General features: G+C 37.0%; 3 protein-coding genes across 5 annotated transcripts; 2 read left to right on the top strand and 1 right to left on the bottom strand.

Moving 5' to 3' along the window:
* The first annotated feature begins 439 nt into the window (after positions 1-439).
* LOC107719968 (kelch-like protein 42) lies at positions 440-3873 on the top strand. The gene is made up of 5 exons (XM_016527524.1): positions 440-445; positions 1236-1595; positions 1682-2407; positions 2797-3097; positions 3450-3873. Exons 1-5 carry the CDS (start codon positions 440-442, stop codon positions 3791-3793), a joined length of 1737 nt encoding a protein of 578 aa, XP_016383010.1. The 3' UTR covers positions 3794-3873.
* Positions 3874-4670: 797 nt separating this feature from the next.
* On the top strand, positions 4671-12551 carry LOC107719964 (carnitine palmitoyltransferase 1B (muscle)). The gene is made up of 19 exons (XM_016527519.1): positions 4671-5011; positions 6210-6371; positions 6467-6606; positions 6873-7044; positions 7126-7227; positions 7350-7487; positions 7596-7673; positions 8146-8253; positions 8364-8448; positions 8571-8766; positions 9127-9312; positions 9745-9850; positions 9944-10060; positions 10220-10384; positions 10479-10613; positions 10817-10969; positions 11052-11165; positions 11276-11368; positions 12118-12551. Exons 2-19 carry the CDS (start codon positions 6231-6233, stop codon positions 12199-12201), a joined length of 2313 nt encoding a protein of 770 aa, XP_016383005.1. The 5' UTR covers positions 4671-5011; positions 6210-6230; the 3' UTR covers positions 12202-12551.
* A 76-nt stretch (positions 12552-12627) lies between these two features.
* On the bottom strand, positions 12628-18671 carry sephs1 (selenophosphate synthetase 1). Of its 3 annotated transcripts, none has more exons than XM_016527516.1 (9): positions 18421-18671; positions 16877-17119; positions 16473-16576; positions 16257-16364; positions 15548-15702; positions 15365-15455; positions 15185-15284; positions 14891-15103; positions 12628-13612 (listed from the first exon to the last, which is right to left on the bottom strand). In XM_016527516.1, the coding sequence occupies exons 2-9, from the start codon at positions 17067-17069 to the stop codon at positions 13398-13400; spliced, it is 1179 nt and encodes a 392-aa protein (XP_016383002.1). In that variant the 5' UTR covers positions 17070-17119; positions 18421-18671; the 3' UTR covers positions 12628-13397. The 3 variants fall into 3 exon arrangements, with proteins under 3 accessions (XP_016383002.1, XP_016383004.1, XP_016383003.1); XM_016527518.1 differs by lacking the exon at positions 18421-18671 and adding an exon at positions 18294-18410; XM_016527517.1 differs by lacking the exon at positions 18421-18671 and adding an exon at positions 17281-17679.
* Between the last annotated feature and the right edge of the window lie 1299 nt (positions 18672-19970).

Below are 19970 nucleotides of genomic sequence, written 5' to 3'. Positions count from 1 at the left end.
GTCTTCAACTGAAAAGTGGCAAAAGAAGAACAAAACAAATGAAGGATAGTATCATTATACAGTGAATTAGTGGGATCATCAGCTTAAGAATCATGGTATTTTGTTGGAATCATATTGGGAGAATCTGAATGGTCAAACTGATGCTCTTGTATTTGTCCCTGTCTATAAACAATTGTATCTGTATAATTTTCACAATGTTTTCTTTCCCGTATAGTAGCAAGTTCTGGGACAAAAGAAACATTGAGAGACCATGAACGTTGTAGGCTACGCCACTTTAACATGCTCCCAATATCACTGTTGATATTGAATCTGTGATTCTTAATATTGTGTTGAGAAGCAATGACACTGTTAGAACCAATGTTAATTTCTGTAATTTCTTTGGCTAATTCAAGTTATACTGTAGACTTGTCTCTGGTATGTTTTCTTTTGTTCTTTTGCAATGCAGGTATCCATTAATTTTGCTCATTAAAAAAATCATGCTGACATTAGTGTGAATATTGTATTTGAATTTTCAAATACAAGTAACTAAAAAGGTTAACGATCTGAGTTGTTAGCATAGGGTTATGAATTCCGTTCCAAGTAACGGTGACCTATAAAGATATAGAGATTGTTTTGGGTTTGTTCATTTCTGCCATAATATGTCATATTTTAATATATTTTATGTAAGATAAGAATATGTAAGATAATGCACTATTCAAAACACTACTTCTGTACCAGTTCAAAAATTAAATTAAGAAAAATGTTTTAAATACATAGATTAATATTTCCGTTCCAAGTAACGGTGACCTATAAAGATATAGAGATTGTTTTGGGTTTGTTCATTTCTGCCATAATATGTCATATTTTAATATATTTTATGTAAGATAAGAATATGTAAGATAATGCACTATTCAAAACACTACTTCTGTACCAGTTCAAAAATTAAATTAAGAAATTTTTTTTAAATACATAGATTAATATAAAAAAATATTAATCGAGCATCATCAGTTCCCAACATGGTTCAAGTGTTGTGTAATACAGTAGACTGAACAGAGTGGGCCACCATATTAGTTTCCTGTTCCAGCGATCCCCTAAAATAGCTCTACTGCGATTGCTCTGGCACACAGGCGCCATATTGAGCCTTGAAAACCTCCATGCATGATCTACCAAAAAACAGGCTGGATTTATCCTCCATCCACCATGGAATGACATGGCCTTGGCTGGGATTGTGAGTCAGGCTTTCTTTAGAATGATAGTTCCAAATTTTAACTGCATTCAAATTGCAGCTGAAGAGCCATACAAAACCTTTAAGTCCTACAAGTATTAGAGTATTCTACCTAAATGAGAACATGGCTAATCTATGGCAGGTTATAGTTGTGGCATTAATGTACTTTTGCACATTGCTTAAAAGAAGTTTAGAACAGATACAGAGATGTTTGTGCTTCAAAAATAGTTTAAATTGGGTTCAGTTCAGACAGGCAGATTCTGATGCTGTAGAAGAGAAGTCTGATAACCTACAGGCAGACATCTGGAGAACAAATCAAGAGTACAGGACCTATCGGCACCAGAGCAATGGACAAATGGTAATGGTGCAAACCAGCACACATACTTTCCATGTGAGTATCTACACATAAACCACAGACTGTGTAACAACCTTGGCCCACAAACACATGATGTCATGCTTATTGGCACTTACTTCCAGGTGGATCTGGAGAAGCTTGCAGACTGCAGCGAGTATTTCAAGGCTCTGTCCCACTCCTGCATGAGAGAGACATCCGAACAGCTGGTACACCTTGAACATGTTCCCTCTCCAGTCTTCTACAACCTTCTACAATTCTGCTTCCTACAGCGGTTCTGCATTTCTGAAGACCTCCTTGGGGAACATCTACGGGTGAGCACTTACCTGCTTGCTTACGGGTTCACCAATCGTCTACTGATTGCCCTCTCTCAGGCCCTAACGGAGCACACCTGCTTAGGCTATCTACAGCTGGCTGAGGAACTCTGCAGTGAGGAGCTCCAAGAGACTGTGCTAACCTACCTGAGCAAGTATCTACTGGAGCATCCACACCTGAGCCAGGGCTTGGATTCACACCTTAAAGCAAAGCTTCTCAGATTAAGGTCAAAGGGAACTCCACACTTATGCTGCTTGAGAAAGGAGAACTTGACCTCAAGGAATGACCCGGAAACAGATGCTGCTCGAAAGCTCTTCAGGCTGGAGGAAGACAAGGATTATGGGAAATGGAGTTCTCTCACTGATCTGCCTTTTTGTGCAGATAAGTGGTGCTTCACCACAGCGGTTCTCTATAATTACCTCTATCTCATAGGGGGTTATAGACACCGTGTAAAGAAGGGTTATGAGTTCAAGATGGCTTCCTTCCGCTACAACCCTTTTACCAATCAATGGGTATCAACAGCTCCTCTGATTAAGGTATGAACATTACGATAAAGGTCAATATCTTTGCCAATGACAGTACACTCATCTACTCTTAAGGTTTCAAGCTGGTCATTTGCTGGTCCAAGGTGGTTTACATAGATAACCAGCTGAATTACAAGCAGGTGGTACCTAAGTGTACTGCAAGACCATCTTGGTCAAGCTGGTTGGGTCTTGTAGACCACCTTTGACCAGTAACAAACCAGTTCAGCATGTTCCAACTTCATGACCTATAATAGTATAACCTAGCATGGGCAGATTTCTGCCTGGAACATATTGTCCTTTAAGGTCTCATTTCCAAAACCTAATGTTTCCCAGCTGATAAGTATCAGATATGCAGGAATAAAGGTCAAAGTTTAAATGTGACTGTCCATGATCCCTCTCAGCACAGGCGTCACTTCAGTGCAGCTGTGTGTGAGGGGAGAATCTTTGCTGTGGGCGGCTGGTATCTGGATTCCCTTGTGACTCCTGACTCCGGCACAGGCGTCTACACTGCTGTGGAGAAGTATGATCCATGGAAAGACACCTGGGAATTTGTTTCCTCTCTCCCTCTGACGGACTTCCAGTTCAGCCTGTCCCTTTCCCATGATTCCCCACTCACAACCAGCCTGGGACACTGCCTCTATGTACTGGGGAACATCCAGAGAACTGGAGAGAAACTGGTGTTGCGCTACGATACTAGACAAGGTACAATTTGGTGTGATGTAGTCTAGTGATTAAAGATCTGAGGTGGTAACCGAAAGGTTCAGACAACATTCAGGGTTGATCCATGAGCTGTTGCCATTGAGTTCCTTGCTCAAGATGTAAGGTTGCTCAAGGGTGACTATTAGCCTCTAGCTTTCAAATATGAACTAAGCATGTTGTGATGTTCATTCAAGTGAAACTTACTTGCAGCATATGTCTCCAGAGGGTCATATGCATGGATAAATCATTCACAAGATTAATAAGATGCATTCAGAAAATAGAGAGGGTGAATTTCTATTTCATGCTGACTTTAACCTGTCCTTCTCTTTGTAAGAATTCTCTCTCTTCCTCTCAGATTGCTGGTGTGAGCTGCTCCCCACACTAACCCGCTCCAGTGCAGACCTCCCCATCTTGAACTTCCTGGGTGCTGCTAATAATCAGTTGGTTGTAATTGGAGGGAACAATTCTGAAACCATGGTGACATCTTTCTGCGTGGACTCTCAGAAGTGGGGCCGTATCAGAGCAATGGAGAAGACCACTTTAATTGGCCAGGGCACCATTCTGCATAATGAGGTCTACATGTCAGGGATGAAGGACAATTCTGTAGTTAAACTGAACCTGCATTCACTGTCCCTCTGTCCTCTTCCTTCCCTTCCTGTCACCACCTGCTATGAGAGCCTTTTCCACCTCTACTTCTGACCTTCTTTTTCTTCTTGATTAATTGCAACAAAATGTAACAAAATATTTCATAAATAAATGTATCAACTTGTGTAAAGTAAAGCATTTTGTGAGAACCTGTTATTGTGGCATAATCTTTCTTTGGCATAATTACAGTTTACACAGGACGTGTACACAATTAGTGGTGCTTGCTAAGACATGACTGTTACTTTTGTACATACTTTGAGGTTCAGTTTTTCAGAAATTTAAACTTCTATAATTTTTATATGTAACTCATCCTGCACTGCTTATGCTATGGACATGAATCATTCCCCAAATCTTGAAGCTTGTTAAGGAGAGGTGTGCTATTACTTTTCTAAGTAATCAGCATTAATTCACCCGATAATAAAATGGAAGGGAAAAAATCCCATATTGAAAGATGAACCAAACCATATCTAGAGCCCACATTATTATAGAAACTTTGAAGTGGGATCTTTTAACTTGAATCAGTAAGCAACCATCTAAAACCAATAAGAACACTTTGGCAATCACATTACAACTCCCTGGCATTATGGCAACAGGTTTTGGACAAGCACCGCCCACATTTTTTCAACAAAATGTACAAATCCAATTTTCTGCTATTGTCCATCAAGTTCCTTATTATGTAATATTAAAAAATGTCTCTAAGATGCCTGACCTATTACATAACACACTTACAAGTCTCATTTCAAAGATATTTTACAAAGACACGTGTACATAAAGTCTCTCAGTCTCATACAACTATCGTCAGAGGGCTCTGGCATGCAGCCGTGGGATATTTCCAGCACTGTTAAGATTTGGGCCTGTGTTTGATCATAGTGTGTACTGACTGTACAGCCACCAGTTTAACTCTGCCCTGAAAGTATCCAGTTACACATACACAGAACAAGCACGAGCATTTATGAGGGTCACTATGTAACAGGTAGTTTAGAGAGAAGAACAGGTAGTTCAAGAAGAAAGCAACACTCACAGAAAACAGGCAAATCGCAAAAAAAGGGAAAACAGAGAGGGAGGGAGAGGAGAAGGTTTGAGTAGAAAAGGAGATAAAAAGTCAATGAGCTACAGACTTCCTCCCAGAGTGGATGAGGAGTCGACTGAAGGGCACAAGAGTGAAGAACAGTTAACTCCCATAAAGGACATTCCAGCCCTAGTGAAAGAAAATCGGATCTTTTTATCCATTAAGTTTCATCTGACTTACAGTGTTTGACTGTTGCATTGCAGGTAATGTAAATCCATTATTTTTCTTATTAAAATCCTTTAAAGACACTGAATCTTTCTGTTTGATAATCTTTCATGATTAAGCTAAATTGAGTTTTGTGTATTTGCATCAGAGTCTGTCTTGTCTAGCGGTCTCTGTAAAATTATTTTGGTGATCACAAATATTTTCTTTGTAGTAAATATTTAAGAACTGTTAAAGTTTTACTAAAGTACAATTTTTAAATATGCTTTTCATTGTAATTTTTTATTGCACCACATATTGGTGTTTGAAATTGGCATATTGTTTATATTATCCCAATGATCAACAAAATGTACCATTCACAAATATAGCAATGTCTGTCAAATTTAATATGAAAAGTATATTTTTAGAATACAAAATGCATAGTCTATTTTTTTTTTTAAATCTCCTCATCTACGCAGTCATGCATCAGATATCATGTGTGTTTTGGCCAGTGTCACTGAAATCACATAGAGCTCAGCCCTCTCAGATGTCCTACTACGTTATTTCTGACCGTTCAACTTTGCCCCACTTCTTCTGACTGCAGTCATATGACACGGAAAAAGAAACATAAGCTTGACAGTGGCACTGCATAACTGAACTCTGTGACTTCAGAGGAATACATGTCATTTGTAGGTCCATATAGTTTCTCATAAATGTATTTTTGTCATTTATCAGAATCTTAACCTAGAAGAGACTTAATAAGACAGGAATCTTATTAAAGCATATTCTCCTTGGAGCAATTTGAGGTGAAATGGCACAGTGGTGATTGATCTTAATAATTCTCCCGTTCATACATTTCATGGGATGTTTCCAGCTGATCTGGACCTGTCTTTGATCTTACAGTGTGCAAATTTCCCCTGGTTTCAACCTCAAGCCTTCCATAAGGACATAAATTCTCTGGATTTTATTATAATTTAAGCAGTTTAAGATATATATTTTTTTACTTATTATTAATTTAGCTGATGCTTGTATCTTCATGGACTTACAATACACTGATCACAAAAACATTCAACCTGAGGTTAAGTGTCACAAATAGCACAATGGTGATAATCCATCGGTCATCCCGACCATAACCTTTCACTTACTAGCCCAGATATTTCCACTAGCCTACACCAGCTGAGCTGAAATGGCATGTAAACATGGCATAAACTGAGTGTTTGCAAAAGGTACTTTATGATGATGACCCATCTCTTTCCTCAGGCTGTGCTTTAAGCCTGTATAATGGCAGAGGCTCATCAGGCAGTGGCATTTCAGTTCACTGTCACACCTGATGGCATTGACCTACAGTTGAGCCGTGAGGTTCTCAAACACATCTACCTATCTGGAGTGACATCATGGAAGAAACGGGCCATACGCTTCAAGGTGAATCAATCAATCAATCAATCAATCATCTATCTATCTATCTATCTATCTGTCTGTCTATCTAAAAAAATTCTATTTTATTTTATTTTGAGCAGAACGGTGTTCTCACAGGTGTGTATCCCGCCAGTCCCTCCAGCTGGTTAATTGTAGTTATTGCGATAATGAGCACCATGTATGCCAGGATTGACCCCTCCATGGGCATGATTGACAGGATAAAGACATCTCTACTTGTGAGGTAACTTACTAACACGTTCATGGAAACTTCAGGTACGACCATGATGGTTATGTATAAACACAGATACATAAATCTAAGCCAGTGTCATCCATGGTTAAAGCAGCTTTAAAACAAACAGTACTAAAGAACAACTTGTGAAGATGGCCTTGTGTAGATTGCATGCATATTATCTATTTATTTTTTAATAATTTATGAATAAATTGTATTTTAATATATATAACTTTTTAATTATATATATATATATATAATTTTTTTTTTCTATGTAGTAAGTTTATGACTGTTCAGACTCAGACAGTGTTGAGTGCCATCCTGTTTGCCACAGTCCTGTGGTTATCATTCATCTTCCTGCTGCGGTACATCCTGAAAGCTCTCCTGTCCTATCACAGCTGGATCTTTGAGTCACATGGCAAAATGAGCTTCTCTACTAAAGTCTGGCTGGTGCGTCTCCCATGAAATTAAATGTATGTATAGTGCAGTTTAAAAAGTGGCTAGATTTATGAATTATTCTGTCTGTTTTAGAGTCTTGTAAAGCTGTTGTCTGGTCGGCGACCGTTGCTCTACAGCTTTCAGGCATCTCTGCCCCATTTGCCAGTACCGAGCACATTGTGTCTGGTAAAAAATGTATTACAATCAGCATAAATTAAAAGCAGTAAACATTCTTTTTCTTATCATTTTGAGTTGGAGTATTACACTCTGTTTTTGGCTGATTTCCTTTATGTTATTTCTTCTTTTTATTGTTTTAGTATCTTGAATCTGTTCGACCTCTTCTGGATGATGAGCAATATAAACAGATGGAGATTGTTGCTAATGACTTTAAAAAGGATCCTGCACCCAAATTCCAAAAACACCTCAAACTCAAATCCTGGTGGGCCACAAATTATGTAAGCAAACAAAGCCAGAGATCTTCCACATGAGTGGACTATAAATCAGTGGAAATCCTCTTATAATTACTGGCAAACTAACAGGTATGTCATTGCGTGTGTTAACAGGTGAGTGACTGGTGGGAGGAGTATATCTACCTGAGAGGACGGGACCCCATCATGGTCAACAGCAACTTCTACACCATGGTGAGCAGACATCTTCATGTAGCATATCTCTTACAGTGTAACAACAAGTCTTTAATCAGACGTATCAGGCATCAATAATGTTACCCATGAAATAAAAAAATCTATCAAAAATCTTTTTTATTTTTAAAAGTCAGTTATGTTTTATTTAAATCAAGGCTGTGAAGCACAGACACAGGTGGTTTTGGGGTTAGATTGGCATTTAAAATTTTTATTATTTTATAAGAGAAAAATACTGTACATTTTGAATCATTATAAGTTTGCTAAAAGTTCATTTTGTCAATTTTACATTTATGTACACTATTTACATTTATGTACACTAGCATAAAATGGAATAAAAGCCAACAAAGACTAACTATGGAAAAAAGCAGTTGACCTTCATAAACATTTAAGTGTTTTTTTTAATAGCTATTGCTTTTTAATATCCTTATTTATTAAAACTGTCCGTTTCCATTACTCTCTTTCCATCTGCCAGGATTTGCTCTATGTGATCCCTACACACAGACAGGCTGCACGAGCAGGAAATGTAGTTCATGCCATGCTGCAGTATCGGCGTAAGCTGGAGCGAGGAGAACTCACCCCGGTACTGACATATAAACACAAAATATTTTTTTCCATCCACAACAATGAATTGCCATGCAAAATATAAATATAGGAAAGTTTCCCATCATGCCCTCTGTTCTCTCTTGTCAGCTGAGAGCTCTTGGGATTGTCCCCATGTGCTCTTTTCAGTATGAGAGGATGTTCAACACCACCCGTATTCCTGGCATTGAGACTGGTAATGACATTTTTCATATATTTTCAGCTTCACATACTACTTAACAGTAGGCCTACAGATTCATAGATGCTTATTTTAAACCATGACATGATGGTTTCTCATACTGATTTGTTCATTCTCAGATTTTGTGCAGCATCTGAAGGACAGGAAGCACTTAGTTGTGTACCATCGAGGCCGTTTCTTTAAGGTGTGGCTATACTATGGTGGTCGCCACCTTTGGCCCTCAGAGCTTGAGTTGCAGTTTCAGCGTATCCTGGATGACAAGTCTGAACCTCAACCAGGAGAGATCAAGCTGCCTTCTCTGACTGCCGGGAACAGGTGAAGATGACCTCGCAATAGTCCTGCGACTGTGTACTAGACCAGAGGTTTTCAAAATGAGGTCCAGGAGGCTTCAAGAGGGTGTTCAAACAGTTTGAACAGTATGACTTTCTTCTGTGGAACCCATAAGAAGATATTTTGAAGAATGTTGGAAACCAAACCATTTTAATTCCCATTGACTTCCACTGTATGGACAAAAAAAAATACAACGGAAGTCAATGGAACTGAAACTGTTTGTTTACTAAAATTCTTCAAAATATCTTGTTTTATGTTCTACAAAAGAAAGTAGTACATGTTTGGAACAAACCGAGGGTGAATAAATGCTCAATGAAATCTTCCCCTTTAACACATAATATCCAGGGTTCCCTGGGCCAGGGCCCGTTTAAAGTACTTCACTGAGGGCGTCAACCAGGCGTCTCTGGAGGCCATTGAAACAGCTGCATTTTTTCTGACCCTGGACGATGAAGCACATGGATACGATCCAGAGAACATACGGTCCCTAGACCTCTATGCCAAATCACTACTGCATGGAAAGTGCTATGACAGGTAGGAACCAGTGTTATTTCAGTATTATTTTCATAGTATGTACTAATATTTTATAAATAGTATTGAATTTGCTTTCATTTTTATGTTTTCCGTTTTTATTTTTAATTTAAGTTAAAGTTTTAGTAATTTTCTTATGTACTTTATTTTTTATTAGTTTTTGTAATTTTTTATATTTATATTTAGCTTTATTTTCTATGAGATTTAGTAATGTAAGCACTTTAGTACTAGGTTTTTTTTCCCCATCTAATATTTATTTTATTTTAGCTTTATTTCATTAATGAAAAAGTTTTTTCAATATAGTATAGTTTACATTTTTGTTAATGACAACAACGCTGCAAGTAACACTTTTAAGTCTCATTAACTGATAATTATTTTTGGTGAGCATGACCAGTTGCACATCTACACACTGAAACATCTTCTCTCGCCTGTCAGGTGGTTTGATAAATCCTTCACTTTGATTGTCTACAAGAATGGTAAAATTGGTGTCAACACTGAGCATTCATGGGCTGACTCCCCTATCATAGGACATATGTGGGAGGTAAACAATCAATAATAATAACTGCAAATACCTTTATTTTAAATGACACTATTGGGCTGTAAGGATTAACATGCATTTTAACTTTCTGTTTAGTATGTTTTAGCCACAGACTGTTTCCACCTAGGATATAATGCGGAGGGACATTGCAAAGGAGATATCAACAAAAGCCTGGCAACCCCTACCAGACTACAGTGGGACATCCCAAAAGCGGTATTAATTAACCCTAACGTCCTACATCTAATTTGACATGGCCTTACATTAAAAAAATTGAACTAATTCTAATGGGTTTTATGTCCTGGCATACATCCTAATAACTGTAAGATCATTTCTACACTGATAATTGATTAAGGTTCCTTATGTCTTTCTCAGTGCCAGGAGATTATTGAAGGTTCTTACATGATTGCAAAGGGAATTGCCAATGATGTGGATTTCCATGGCTGCTTGTTTAACGAGTTTGGGAAGGGCCTGATAAAGAAATGCAGAACAAGTCCGGATGCTTTTATCCAGCTGGCACTGCAGCTAGCTCATTACAGGGTACAAGCCACACATATTTACATATAATCCCTCTGCAAAAATGTGTCTGTATATTGTGAACAAACCGTTTAATGAAGGATGTTTGTTGGAGTAGGACAAGGGTGAATTTTGTCTGACTTATGAATCATCCATGACGCGCATGTTCCGCGAGGGCCGGACAGAAACCGTGCGCTCATGCACCTGTGAGTCCACGGCGTTTGTAAGAGCAATGGAGGACGAGAGCACCACGGTGAGAGCAATATATTTACAGACCCAACCCAGAGGTCAGCATTATTTTAAAAGTTAAAAATATATACAGGTGCATCTCAATAAATTAGAATGTCGTGGAAAAGTTCATTTATTTCAGTAATTCAACTCAAATTGTGAAACTCGTGTATTAAATAAATTCAATGCACACAGACTGAAGTAGTTTAACTTTTTCTTGTTTACCAGAATGAGCAACGGTTGGCGCTCTTCAAAAAAGCTGCAGATAAACATCAGAACATGTACCGCCTGGCCATGACAGGAGCCGGGATCGACCGCCATCTCTTCTGCCTCTACATTGTGTCCAAAGTAATGGGCATTGACTCACCCTTCCTCAAACAGGTCTGTAGAAGTCTGTTCATGAGTGTAAAATATGACATACCTGTTTAGTTTTGCTTAAGTCAAGGACACCTTCTTTTGATAGGTTTTGTCAGAGCCCTGGCGCCTCTCCACCAGTCAGACCCCTCAACAGCAGCTCAATCTCATCGACATTCAGAAGTTTCCCAAATATGTGGGAGCTGGAGGCGGCTTTGGGCCTGTGAGTTTCACTCACACCTCCTACAGTACACAACGTGTCATTGCAACAAGTTTAGTGAATGAATGAACCTGACATCTGATCATTTTTCATTTAAAACTTTTTATATACAGGTTGCTGATGACGGTTATGGTGTTTCTTACATCATTGTCGACGAGAATCTCGTTACATTCCACATTTCCAGCAAGTTCTCCAGCCCCGAGACGGTAAGAGAATTTTAAACTTTGGCATTTTTCTTAAGTGCCACTTGTGTATACATGATCCTGACAAATAAATTAAGGCCATACATTATTCAGATATAGACCATTGTTATGTTCACACCAAGAACAATAATTAATAGCGTCCAAACCAACGGACGATAAATTTCTGTTTACGTAAGCAGCGCGCGCACAGCGTTTTAAAACTTTGGTTGTCGTTATAGTTACCATTCGGTTTTAGCATTTGATTTATCATTTGAGATTTTTTGAACACTTAAGTATTATTTCTTTTTTTGTTATTGTAATATATTTATATATTGAATTAATCACTTTATTTTTGTTATAGTTAATGCTTCATCCATTTTTTTGCATTTAATATTTAATTCATCATTACGGTTTTATTATTTGGTCATTTGAGGATTTTAATTTTATGAAAAATAAATAAATAAAATCACTTTTATAGTTCTTGGTGCAAACAAGCCTTTCTAACGTAATAACACAAAGTCCAGATGCTGATCAAACGGGAAAAATAACAATCGAGTTTATCCAAACGTTCATACAAAATAAGTAAAAAATTAAAAATTCTGTCATCATGTATTCAATCTCAAATATTTCAAAGCTCATGACTTCCGTGAAACAAAATTGTTAAAGAAAATTCTGGATTAAATATTAATCCAGTTATTATTATGAACACATATGCTGATTTAGTATCACTATAGCACACTTATCTTAGACTGTCTTTTCCTCTCTGTCCTCAGGACTCGTTCCGCTTTGGGCAGAACATCAGACAGGCCATGCTGGACATAAAAGCTCTATTCAACCTGAAAGAGAAGAAGATGTGACTCCTAAAAACAGAAAGCTTCAATTTCAAAGCTGACCCAAACTGAAAGCACCAGTTTAAGGATAATAATCTGAACAAGCACCACAAATAACAACCAGTAGGTTATGTTAGTATTAAATAAACATGTATATAATATATTGTAGTTATTTATAGCAAAAACCAGTTTAGTGAATCAGTGCACCAGATATTTTAGAGCAAAAGGGATCTATGCTGGGGAAAAGAAAGTGTAAAAACAAATACTGTATTTAATTGTAAATATTTTAGCATGTAGTCTTTGGCAAATGACTGTAAATTGTGCATATTTACTTCTAAAATGTTGAATTTACTCTGCACTTAATTAAACTGAAAAACTGTACACAAAAATCTGGATCTTAACAATCACACACACACATTTTTCAAGAATTAAAAAAAAAAGAACTGATTTATTGGTGGGGTTTCAATGCATATATATATATAATGATTAGCAAATATGAGAGCACGGGAAAGTATGACCTTTGTACAGAATATAAAAACAGCTCTACCACAGAACAGAACTAATGATGTTCATGTGAAACAGTGAATATCACACAATATAAACTGCATCTCCAATGTTTAGCACATTCTTTGAGAAACTTCAGCACCTCCATTAAAGGCAGGAGTGCATTTCCCAGAATACGAGGACTTGATTTATTAGAGAGGTATTACCTTGGATTCCTTCAGTCTAACGTTTCCACCGAACAGAGATGGAGGATTATTTAATCCGACAAACGAGGGATAATACAAAAGTAAAAAAGCAATCTTTTCCCGACTCTTCCTCGTCACTGCAGCTTCATTAACTATTGTTTCGAGGCAAAGATTACGATGTGAACTACCACATGGGCTGTGCATACTAAGAGGAAAGGCTAAAACACACCATGGCTAAGTATGAAACCGCAACAGTATCAGGTAAGTATTATACTATTAATTATTCGTTCTACTTGGAAGCTGCCTCACAATCAGGTGCATGTTCGGTTAATGAAACAGAAAACTATAGACATAAAAAGGCAATTGAATTTTCTTTGTGAAATGTTCTTCTGCTTTATAACCGTGTCCATGTAGAAGAATCTGCCCCGAAGGCCAAGGTGGGCAGACGTTTTATATATCATTACGATGATATATTTTCAGCTGAGGCTAGAGTACACTAGCCATTCGGGCCGCTCAGGGGTCACGGGGTCAGGTCTAAGACGTGGCTCCCGGGGTGGTGTTGACATTCTGTGTGCCCACTTGCGGTGCGACTTCGATGATGCGGGGTTTGTCGATGATGCGTGCCGTACGGTTGCCTTTCTCTACGATGCCGATGATCCAGGCCTGGTGACCCTCTCCGTACTTGGGAGATTTGATCTCGGCGCAAAAACGGGCCGCTTGCTCACGTGGAAGACAGATCAGCAAACCTCCTACAGAAAAATATAAGAGACATTTGTTTAGATTCAGACTGATGTTTTCTGCAAAGATAAAGTGAATGTGTAATAACAGCTTATTAAGAACACTTTAACACAGGGATAAAATGCATGTACAGTGTGATCCAAATGTCTTGAGACCACATTGAAAACATTTCTCCCTATTTGAACTTAAACATAATAAAAACAGAAAGCCATAGCATGAAGAAAAAAAAAACATTCAAATAAAATTAAAGAATCTTGAAAAAAAAAATACAGGCTCCACAAAAATATGAAGCAGACAAACTGTTTTCAACATTGATGATGATAATAATAAGAAATGTTTCTTTATCATCAAATCAGCATATTCGAATGATTTCTAAAGGATCTTGTGACACTGAAGACTGGAGTAATGGTGCTAAAAATTCAGCTTTGCATCACAGGAATAAATGTCATTTTAAAAGATATTCGAATAGAAAACACCTATTCTAAATTGCAATCATATTTCACAATATTACAGTTTTTACTGTATTTTTGATTAAATAAATGCAGCCTTGCTGAAGCATAAAAGACTTCTAAAAAAAATCTTACCAACACCAAACTTTTGAATGGCACTGTATATAATTACAACTTTTGTTCTACAATAATTTAAATATATATTTTTTTTAGTAGATTTTATTTGTTTTATTCATATATAAAATGCAAGTTTCTTATTCAATTAGAAATCAAATATTATTTGATTATTTTTCATTTATTATTATTTCCTTATACAGTTTTCATCATGTATAAAATGTAAAATGTGAAAAAAAAAAAAACTCATTTAAAATAAATAAATAAAAACCATTTTTAAAAAGCAGTCCTTTTTTTCACATTCATTTTTAAAATTGGTGTTATTTTTATTTTTTATTATTTTTGTTTTTTTTTCCACATATAAATTGCATGTTTTTTTATTCAGTTAGAAATTAAATTATAGTTTATTATTTTAAATTTATCATTATACAGTTTTATCATGTATAAAATGTGGAAAATTCATTTAAAATAAAATCTATTTTAAAGAACATTTTCCTTTTTTCTATATTATTTTTTATTTATTCATTCATTTTTTTATTGTTTATTATTTTTGTTTATCATAGATAAACTGCACAAGGTTTTTATTAAACTATAATTTAAATTATATGAGTATTTTCATGTGTTATTATTTCATTATACAGTTTATCATCATGATGTATAAAATTCATTAAATAAATAAATAAGTAGCATTTTTAACAAAGGTGCACCACAGGTCTGATCTTATACCTGAGGTCTCCGGGCAGGTGCCGTGCATAAGGCCAAACATGTTGCCGCAAGCTTTGCTGACAGCGGCCATCTTGGCGAGAACCGGCAAGTTGTGAATGACGAAGGACACCTCTGTGCGCTGCTGCCGGGCCAGATTCTGAGCGTGACCCAGGATCCCAAACCCTGTTATGTCAGTTGCTGCGTGTGCATTGAAGGTGTGCATCAGCCCGGCCGCTGGACAGAGACACAGATAAAAGGTCAAACGCCTGCTGGAATCTGGTATTTACGAGCCGCACACACATGTCACATACTGACCTGTTCTGTTCAGTCGAGCCATGTTCAGCATGGCCTCCTGATAAGCCAGTTCAACATCCTCCTGAGAGACGACCAACTTTATCTTATTCCATTTCTCTGGCTGAGACCGAAAGAAAGATGGTAAGCAGTTAGACTCTGTCCAAGCTATAATATGAAACTACAAATGTCTAAAACACTCACAATGTCCAGCCACTGGTGCACAGCGACCGCCACTTGTGTTCCTAGAGGTTTGGTGAGAACCAGCACGTCCCCTGGTACTGCATTATCTGGCCTTTAAAAACACATGCACAAAATTAGAGGAATGGACTGACATTTTAATTAAGCATGTGTTAACAACAGGCAAGAGTGCATAAAATAACTTACATAATGAACTCATTAGGTTGGCACACTGTTGTGGCCACGCCTCCCAGGACTATCCAAGGATTTATAACAGTCTGACCTCCTGTAATGGAGGTTCCCGCCTCCTCGGATGCATCCTTAAACCCCTGGATGATCAGAGGCATGACCTTATCACGCTCCTACAAAACACACACAAGTAATGTGATTTCTGTTTTGGATACCTATATCATCACCTTCTGAAAATACCACATTTTTAACCATGTAAAGACTGGTATATCAGTATAACACAAATAGATTTTTTCTTTTTCATTAAATAGTACAGTTTATTATATAGTATGATATAGTAAGAACATGGAGCTTATTCTTGAGGGAAAAACAGCTCAATTTTATTCAAAGGCCTAAAGTGAGCAGAAATATGCAATGTGGAGCAGTTGCTGCATTTATATGGCCGAAAAGAAAGATGAAATTCTGATAACTTGTGAAGTAAACCAAGGAGATCTTTATTACAGTATTGCAGACTACGTACAAAAATGCATATAAATATCAGTTCCCACTCTATATTATATTGGAGTGCTTAGTTTTACAATTAAAGCTCTGTAGTTTTTATTGCAAGGGGGAAAATATCTGGCATAATGCAATGCAATTCAATGATGATTGAGAGATGGAAAAATAAACGTTCTTCAAAAGCCTGATGGATCATATTTGATACTAAAGGCTTTTTCCTCTCTCTCACCTTCTCTGTGAGTTTGTTGCTGACACCAAGAAGCATCAGCATGTTATCGCACTCCGTTACCCCCATGGCATACAGGTCACTCAGCACATTGGCACAAGCAATTCTCCCCTAGAAACCAAGAGAATTCATAGAAGAAGAAAAAAAACATCAGATTGTGACAAATTTTCAGTTTATGATGCATTTGATCTTTTATGATATTCTAAAGTGAGTATTTACCATCATATATGGGTCGTCCACTATGGGGTAGATATAGTCTGTGGTCTGCACAAGTGACAAGCCTCCATGTCTCAACGGAATCACACAGGTGTCCATACCAATGCCTGTTTTACATAAACATTGTTATTTCAAATAATTTTAGTGTTTTGTCTGAAGTGTTGAAGCTTAAAGGTTGATGCAAATACAAGGTCTGTTTTCTTTTCCATAAATTCAAGTCATAAAGGTTTAGAAATTACATGAAGGTCTAAATAAAGAGTAATTAATGATAGATTTTTCTCATTTTGGTGAACTGTTCCTTTAAGTAATTGTTTTGGGTTTTTTTCCTCTGGGCAGACTAATGAAAGAGCGTTAAAAAATCTTAAAAACCTTCATTTCCAGTTGTGAGTGTGTGTATAGTTATGTACCTAGTCTGGGCATTACAGCCCCAAGGAACTGCTCATCTTCCTGATAATGGTTTTCCTGCAGGGATTCTAGAAGTTTCTGGAGCACATCTTGAGGGACTTTGCAGCCCGTTCCCTTGAGCTCTGTGAAGCGTGTTAGTCTGAAGTTCTTGTCGAGTTCATAACTCTCCGGGTTAAAAGATTCCCGCACCGACATGTTTAAAAGCGTCAGCCAACACACCACCTTCACACTATGGTAAAGTCAATCTGAAGAAGAAATAAACACATTAAAGTGTGTAAAGGGATACAAGATGAGGACATTAAGTGTGACCATGCAAACAACATGCAACAGGTCATAATAATAAATATAGAATGAATATTCTACTGTTTCACCCCAAACATGAATCAAAATAATGCAGTTTTTGTACAAATGTCTTTGCAAAGATGCTCAGAGGTGATCCTCCCCTTTAAATACATCAGCTCAGTTCAAAGCACTTGCTGAGCTGAATTCACTGTCCAGCCTGCTTTGTTTACATGGCAACATGTTTCTGTTTAACTGTCCTGCTCATTACTGCATATAGAACGAAGCACTCAAGCATACGTATATAACGCATTCTGTTTTTTATTTAGACTTTCTTTGCTGTGATAATTAATGTGTTCTTTAAAAAAAATGCAAATATGTGGGTTTCGGGTTCTTGGAATTCTATAGTTCGAACTGCTCTGATGTGGCGCGCGCTCTCTGTCCAAGATAGAATCTCCTTAGTGATTCGGTTCGTTTGAAGAGTTCGCGACTCGTTTTTTTTAGCCATAATCCAAGAGTTCCCAAAGGTCTCAACGCAACTGTTTTTATTGAGCACAACAAATATATTACATGTAGAATGGCGATTCAGACACTTAACTAATGCAGTAGACAGCGAAAATATCTATTTAGAACATCAGCACACAATTAAAATATAATGCGTTTGTTGAATTGTTTCTCTTTTATTCATTTTTTGGTATGCAAGATTGCCAACACACGCGAAAAAAAAGGGCTTGACTTTATAGAGTTGCATTTATGAATGCAAAGATAAAAAAAGAATCAACAATAGCATACATCACGTACAGTTGAGTCAAGCGCTTGTTTGAACAAGTCACTAAAAAGAATCGTCAAATGAACGATTCCCTCAAGAATCACTAAAACCGCTGCACGCGCCGATCCAACGCAACGCCTCCCGCTGCTCGATTACATTTAATCGCTTCTAATATACAATATAGTTTATGCATGCTAAGAAGAAAACGTTTATACAGTAAAATGAATCAAATAATAAGAGAAGCAAGCCGGCCGAGGTGTTTACTAAAATGTCGGCGGTGGAAAAAATTAACCCTTAAAGCGCCCGCGCCATGATTGCAGTGTGCACAACTGAGAAATAATATAAAATTAAAATTATTTGGTGCACTTTACACAAATTCCGCAGATTATGTCTTCTACTGGAATAATTAAGATAGCTCTCCTCACAAGTAATGCATTGTGGCACAGTTATATTCGTGCCCCATTTCCCCTTTAATTGTGTTGTTCAGTTTGCGCTTACCGGTTTTGCTCGATACAAGAGACGCGACGATCCCGCAATGCACCGCGCGCAGAAGGGGCGCCTGGAAAATGTGCCTGAATAGATTGACACTGAATTCAATACCCTTTTTATTGACGAACAGCACCATATTCACGATGCGTACGAGATTATATTAACAGCTCAGGCGGTGATATGTCCCTTCCGAAGACCGATGCGAGCTAATAAGTGTTTTTGAGGAGATATTTGAATTAAAAAGTCGAAATTCTACATGGGTCCTTCTTTCCCGCGTGACGTCATCACCTCCCCTTTAAATGCGATCGGAGTGTGGCAACAAAAAATGTCCACATTAGTTTGTACCTTTAAACTTAACGTTACTGTGGTCTTGCCAGTTTTGTAAAGATTTACATTCTTTTTTTTATTTGCTTTATTGGCATATTATTTTTGGTTACTATATAAATTATCAATTTAGTGATGATGAATGTTTTATTGTACATTTAATTATGTTTGTTTGTAAATTATACATGCAAATATACAATTTTATGAAAAAAATTAAACAATGTAGAAACAAATACAAAATCTTTTAACAAAGAAGCAATCAAATCCTATCCCTTACCTTTTTTCTGTTCAAGTATTTTGTGTCTTTTAAGTGTATTAATAAATAAATACATTTATTTATCAGTGTGAGGTTAAAAAAAGCAGAAAACTTAATTTAGTGAATATAGACACTTTACTGTAAGTGTACATTATGTTAGTTTATGCAAAAATCAAAAACGTTAATGAAAAAAAGTTTATGAAAGAAAGAAAGCATTTGAAATGAGTTTCGGTCAACCATGTAAGACACAGTCATATTTATTTGACGTCTCAGACCAAACAACTTTCCACTAATAAACAAAGTTGAGCTTTTTTAAGCAGGAATATTAAAACGGAGGCCCAGACAGAATATCTGTGCTCTTAAAGGAATGGTCAAGCTCTATCAGCAGCATCAGTGGCATTCATTCTGACTCATATCTCGGTTCATAAAAGCAAACATCAGTTTGAGTTTCAGTTATGCACTTACAGTGGAAGTCTATGGGGCAGGTGTACAATAAAAGTGAATTTCCGTATGTGCGTTTTTAGGATTGCTTTTACAAACTGAGACACGAATCAAGCCTCAGATGCTGTCCAAACAGCTTAACTTGTTTTTAACCCGAATATTAACATGAATAGTTATTCAAGCATTTGACCATGAGGTAAAAACCCTTTGTTACACAGACGCAGGACAATGTTCATATTCACTAATTTGTACACATTCAATAGACACTAAATCTTTTTACACAGGAAGTCAAACAGTTACATGTCTACATAACCAGTCTGCCAGATTATATAACCAACAACACATTAGTAAGACTATGTGCAGCGAATATGACATTAAAGGCACAATATGTAAGATTTTTTTTTATTAAAATATCCAAAAACCACTAGAACAGTGTTATATATTTTGCTGACGTGTGTACTTATATTATCCCAAATGTTTCGAAGAATATTTAAATCCAGAGAAATAAGCAATTTTAACTAGTGACACGGACCGTGTC

The sequence above is a fragment of the Sinocyclocheilus rhinocerous genome, unplaced genomic scaffold, assembly GCF_001515625.1.
Source record: "Sinocyclocheilus rhinocerous isolate Xijiao unplaced genomic scaffold, SAMN03320098_v1.1 scaffold2646, whole genome shotgun sequence".
In the NCBI taxonomy this organism is placed as follows: domain Eukaryota; kingdom Metazoa; phylum Chordata; class Actinopteri; order Cypriniformes; family Cyprinidae; genus Sinocyclocheilus; species Sinocyclocheilus rhinocerous.
The sequence above is the reverse complement of the archived record's forward strand: the minus strand, read 5'-3'. Positions and strand labels throughout refer to the sequence as shown.